The sequence below is a fragment of the Babylonia areolata genome, chromosome 6 (assembly GCF_041734735.1).
Source record: "Babylonia areolata isolate BAREFJ2019XMU chromosome 6, ASM4173473v1, whole genome shotgun sequence".
Taxonomy (NCBI): domain Eukaryota; kingdom Metazoa; phylum Mollusca; class Gastropoda; order Neogastropoda; family Buccinidae; genus Babylonia; species Babylonia areolata.
This window is the reverse complement of record NC_134881.1, coordinates 38,422,410-38,428,409: the sequence shown is the minus strand read 5'-3', so window position 1 is coordinate 38,428,409 and position 6,000 is coordinate 38,422,410. Positions and strand designations below refer to the sequence as shown.

General features: G+C 42.0%; 1 protein-coding gene across 4 annotated transcripts in view; it reads left to right on the top strand.

Annotated features, from left to right (window-relative positions):
- Positions 1–6,000, top strand: part of LOC143282994 (dystrophin-like) — a 448,581-nt gene that overhangs the window by 107,557 nt on the left and 335,024 nt on the right. For all 4 annotated transcript variants that reach the window (XM_076588970.1, XM_076588967.1, XM_076588968.1 and 1 more), the window contains 3 exons: positions 1,639–1,800; positions 2,759–3,004; positions 4,721–4,855. In XM_076588970.1, the coding sequence (XP_076445085.1) occupies positions 1,639–1,800; positions 2,759–3,004; positions 4,721–4,855 (543 nt within the window). The remainder of the gene's footprint in view (positions 1–1,638; positions 1,801–2,758; positions 3,005–4,720; positions 4,856–6,000) is intronic.

Here is a 6,000-nt window from a genome sequence, read left to right as displayed (position 1 = left end):
TTGGCCCCCAAATGAAATAGAATAAAGAATTAAAAAAAAAAAAAACCAACAAAAAAAACAACCAAAACCATATGAACAAACATACATTACCTACATGTCTATCTGATTTCATATACATGTACATTTCACTGTATCATTTTTGATGTGTGGTTACCTTTAAACAGGGTTTTATTTGCTTGCATGCGCATGTTTATGTATGTATCTGCATGCATGTGCACACGTGTTTGATTTGATAAAGACATGGAAGTTGACCATGAGATGTTCCATGTTGATGTGTGTGTTTGATTTGATAAAGACATGAGATATTCCATGTTGACGTGTGTGTTTGATTTGATAATAACATGAGATATTCCATGTTGACGTGTGTGTTTGATTTGATAAAGACATGAGATATTCCATGTTGACATGTGTGTTTGATTTGATAGACATGAGATATTCCATGTTGACGTGTGTGTTTGATTTGATAAAGACATGAGATATTCCATGTTGACATGTGTGTTTGATTTGATAAAGACATGAGATATCCCATGTTGACGTGTGTGTTTGATTTGATAATGACATGAGATATTCCATGTTGACATGTGTGTTTGATTTGATAAAGACATGAGATATTCCATGTTGAAGTGTGTGTTTGATTTGATAAAGACATGAGATATTCCATGTTGACGTGTGTGTTTGATTTGATAAAGACATGAGATATTCCATGTTGACGTGTGTGTTTGATTTGATAATGACATGAGATATTCCATGTTGACATGTGTGTTTGATTTGATAAAGACATGAGATATTCCATGTTGACATGTGTGTTTGATTTGATAGACATGAGATATTCCATGTTGACGTGTGTGTTTGATTTGATAAAGACATGAGATATTCCATGTTGACGTGTGTGTTTGATTTGATAAAGACATGAGATATTCCATGTTGACGTGTGTGTTTGATTTGATAATGACATGAGATATTCCATGTTGACATGTGTGTTTGATTTGATAAAGACATGAGATATTCCATGTTGACGTGTGTGTTTGATTTGATAAAGACATGAGATATTCCATGTTGACGTGTGTGTTTGATTTGATAAAGACATGAGATATTCCATGTTGACGTGTGTGTTTGATTTGATAATGACGTGAGATATTCCATGTTGACGTGTGTGTTTGATTTGATAAAGACATGAGATATTCCATGTTGACGTGTGTGTTTGATTTGATAAAGACATGAGATATTCCATGTTGACGTGTGTGCTTGATTTGATAAAGACAGGAGATATTCCATGTTGACGTGTGTGTTTGATTTGATAATGACATGAGATATTCCATGTTGATGTGTGTGTTTGATTTGATAAAGACATGAGATATTCCATGTTGACGTGTGTGTTTGATTTGATAAAGACATGAGATATTCCATGTTGACGTGTGTGTTTGATTTGATAATGACATGAGATATTCCATGTTGATGTGTGTGTTTGATTTGATAAAGACATGGAAGTTGACCATGACATGTTCCATGTTGACGTGTGTGTTTGATTTGATAAAGACATGGAAGTTGACCATGACATGTTCCATGTTGATGTGTGTGTTTGATTTGATAAAGACATGGAAGTTGACCATGACATGTTCCATGTTGACGTGTGTGCAGCACACCTTGCAGCAGGAGATGAACGAGATGAAGAGTCAGGTGGATGAGGTTCGAGACCTGGCCATCACCCTCATGTCCCGCAGTCACCGCTTCACCCCCATGGTGGAGCCTGAACTGACCCACCTCAACCAGCGCTGGGAGGAGGTGGCCACGCTTCTCAAGGTGGTGTGTGTGTGTGTGTGTGTGTGTGTGTGTGTGTGTGTGTGTGTGTGTGTGTGTGTGTGTGTGTGTGTGTGTGTGTGTGTGTGTGTGTGTGTGTGTGTGTGTGGAGGAAGTGTTATGTGTGAGTGTTTAAGTGAGTGCAGGGATACATGTGTTTGAAATGTGTGTGCACCTGGGTATTTACAGTTGTAATTGTGTGCGCATGCCCTTGTGCTTTAGAGGTACTGTCAGTTTTTATTCATGAATCTTTTTTAATCTTCATGGTGGCATTGTGAATTGTGCATGTAGTACTGTATAGTTACACACTGTAATCGTCTAGAATTATCCTCAGTATCATTATATCATTACCATCATCATCATCATCATTCTTCATATTGTCATATTATTATAATTATCATTATCTCATCATCATCATCATCATCATCATCATCATCATCATCATAATCATTGTTATTATTATCAATATAATTCCTTCACCTTCACCTATCCCCTAACCCAGCGGAGGGTCATCAGGGCACTGCAGATGATTCCCAGACCAGTTCTCTCCATCAGTTCTTGTCTCTCCCACCTCTCTGTGAATCTGGGAAATTCAGGTCTGTCCATTCTTTGGTGTCCTGCCACATTTTCTTTTGCCTCCCTCTCTTCCTGCTGCCTGGTGCAGTGCCCTGCAGAGGGGTCTTGGTCAGCTTGTTGGATCTTGTGACGTGTCCATGCCATTTGAGCTTGATGACGGTTAGGAGGTCGTTGTGGGTCCAGTGGATTGGGTGATCTTCTGTCGGACCTCAGTGTTCCTGACGTGCTCAGTGTATGAGATGCCAGTAGCTTTCAGAAGCATCTCGTTTCCATGGTTTTTATCTTCTTTTGAAGCTTGGCAGTCAGAGTCCATGTTTCACAAGCAGAGAAACATTGATTGAACCAGTTCAATCATTTGTATAATGACTATTTATTGTGTCCTCAGACCAAACCCACAGTCCAGACAGAGGTCATCAGCAGCAGCACAGAGGTCACCAAGTTGAAGACGACCCCCTCACCCCCCACACAGTCCTCCCGCCAGCTGAAGGAGGGTGGAGAGGGGCAGGGGGAGGAGCTCATCGTGGCCTGCCAGACCCTGCAGAACAAGATGGCGGCCTATGACAAGGAGGTGGTGACGGAGGGGGAGATGAGGGAGAGTGACTTCACTGAGAATGTGGACACCTGCATGGAGGTGAGTTTGGGGCTGTGGGGAGAGGGGGGCGGGGGGCGGGGGTATCATGGTCACAAATCAGAATTTAAAAAAAACCACCAACACAAGTATGGGTAGAGTGTTCAGCACAGTGGTTGCCCCTCATGAAACACCTCATGAAGCACCTCATGAAGCACCTCATGAAACACCTCATGAAGCACCTCATGAAACACCTCTTGAAACACCTCATGAAGCACCTCATGAAACGCCTCATGAAACGCCTCATGAAGCACCTCATGAAACACTTCTTGAAACACCTCATGAAGCACCTCATGAAACACCTCATGAAGCACCTCATGAAGCGCCTCATGAAGCGCCACGTGTCTTTTGTTGCTGGCTGCCCAGCTCACCCCACAGGGCCTTACCAGGGCTGAGTTCTCAGTTTTAGTGTCACTTTCTCAAGGAGGCGTCAGTGCGTTCAGCCAAATCCACATACGCTACACCACATCTGTTAGGCAGATGCCTGACCAGCAGCATAACCCAACGTGCTTAGTCAGGCTTTGAGTGCATGCATGTGTATTTGTGAACCTATCGGAGTGGATTTTGTCAACAGAATTTCGCCAGAGGAAAAACACTCTCATTGCCAGGGGTTCCTTTTCAGTGTGTCAAGTGTGTGATGCACACAGGAACTTGGGCGAAAGGGCAGTAGTGGGATTCAAACCCAGACCTTCATGGACTCTTGTGTTGGCAGATGATCATCTTAACCATTTTGCCACATTCCTCCTATCAGGGCTGAAAACATTGTCAGTATCCATCTTGTACAACCTGGGAAAACACCGAAACAAAAACAGAAACAAAACACAATAAAAACAAAATAAACAAACGCAAAGAAAGAAAGAAAGTACAACAACAACAACAACAAAATAAATAAAAATAAAAAAGCACCCACAAAACTACCAGTCCTGGAAAAGAAAATGTGACAAATTCCATACAAAAAAGAACACAACTTCCAATATCAAGCCATCTCTTACTTGCATGCAATCATACAGTCTCTTTGAGAATCTAGCAAGTATTTCAGTACCGTTTGTTTGACTGTATAAATATATTTTTCCAGTTCAACATTTTGTTACTAGTAATACCAGGAATATACTTTGTCCATTACTTTATTACTTTCCAAACAGGGATGCAAGTTTTGCTTAAAACATGATATTATTCTGTCTCTGAGAGACACACTTGACACTTTGACACTTTAATGTCATTGGCCATGGGTTAATGAGAGAGAGAGAGAGAGAGAGAGAGAGAGAGAGAGAGAGACTATGAACACACACACACACACACACACACACACACACACACAAGTGCACTACACTCATGCACACAGACAGACACACACACACACACCTGCAAAGAGATGCATTCTACATGTGTGCGCTAACACACATCCACCCTCACACACAGAGCCCAGAACATTGTGAAGGGAAATAAAACATGTCTTGAGCTGAGTTGTGCTGCTGTGCAGTTGAGCTGTTATGCAGAGTGGATGGCAATGGATTCCAAATTCGGGGGGCAGTGAAACAGCTTCTGAAAATGGCATTCCCCTATCGCTGTCTTATTTTTATGTTCTGGAAGTATAAAGAGTTGTTTACTGGAAAAATGAAGAGTATGATAGGAGTGGTACATGGAAAGTTAAGCCGATAGATACAGCGAAAGCAACCCATCCGAATAGCGACACAAACCTTCACTGATGTTTGTGAACAGAGGATGGAGGAGGAGGGGGAGGTACTGCAAAGGGAGATCACTGCAGTCCTAAAACAAGGGGAGCAACTGCTTCAGGAAAAGGGCTGTGACTCTGTCGCTCATGCCAGCATCAGCAGCAGTCTGCAGGAACTGAAGGTAAGTATCATCACCGCTTTCTTTCTGCCTCTCTTTTTTGAAACATTTCACACTGTGGAATCATCACTGTTTCTCGTCTTCTTTGTTCATTTCTTCAGTTTAGTACTTTTAAAGACTGAAGACTTCAGACACAAGACTGGTTTATTGTCTATACACAGGTATGGAAATTCATTGTTCAACCAGCCGGATTATGTTAAGAAAGCATTCCATGAAAATGTAATCAGAAAGACAGACACAGACAGTCACACACAGACACACACACACACACACACACACACACACACACACACACACACACACTGACACACACACAGCCACTCACACACACACACACACACACACACACACACACACACACACACACTGTCCCTCTCTTCCTCCCGTCTTTATCCTGCCACTCAGTGTTCTCCCCCTGCCCCCACACTCTCTCAGAAACCCCATCCCCTCTCTCATTCTGCTTCCACGCCCTCCTGCTTCAGTCCCCAAGTGTCCCATCCCAATAAGTCTACAAGCGCCTGTCCCAGAAAGCACAAATTCACAGTCAAAAGGCTTCAGCTTTATGATGCCCCAAACAACAGCACTCCTGTCATCTTTTGTCATGGGAAAAGATAAACAGATGATGTCCAGATTGTTTATTACACTTTTTCATGGTTTGTTCAGTTCTCTTGTTGAAGAGGAGGCCTTTTTTGGTGTGACCCCCCCCCCCCCCCCCCCCCCCTCCCCCCCTCTAAGGGCAGGCTCACTGCGCTTTATGAAGAGCGAAAGCAATTTTCGAAATGTGGAAAATAAAGTAAATGTGCACCTCGCATTGATGAACTATCAAATGAAAGTTAATGGATAACCCATGCAGGTCAAACATACTTGATCCACAAAAAGTTAAGGACCCCTTCATAAAAGCAGGTTTGTTGTCATAAAGTTTAATGTGAACAATAATGGAGAGATGATTTGAATTATGCAGGCTGTATATGGTCTACTTCTAGCCCCTCATTTAACACTGAACACAGAAACAGCTGTTTAACGCATTCGTGCACCGTGAACAACATGAAAAATGCGTTTGAAAAATTGATGTATCGGCCAAATATTGACAGTTATTAAGTGGCTTATATATGATAACTGTGGTTTTTCATTATAAAACGAAATAAAAA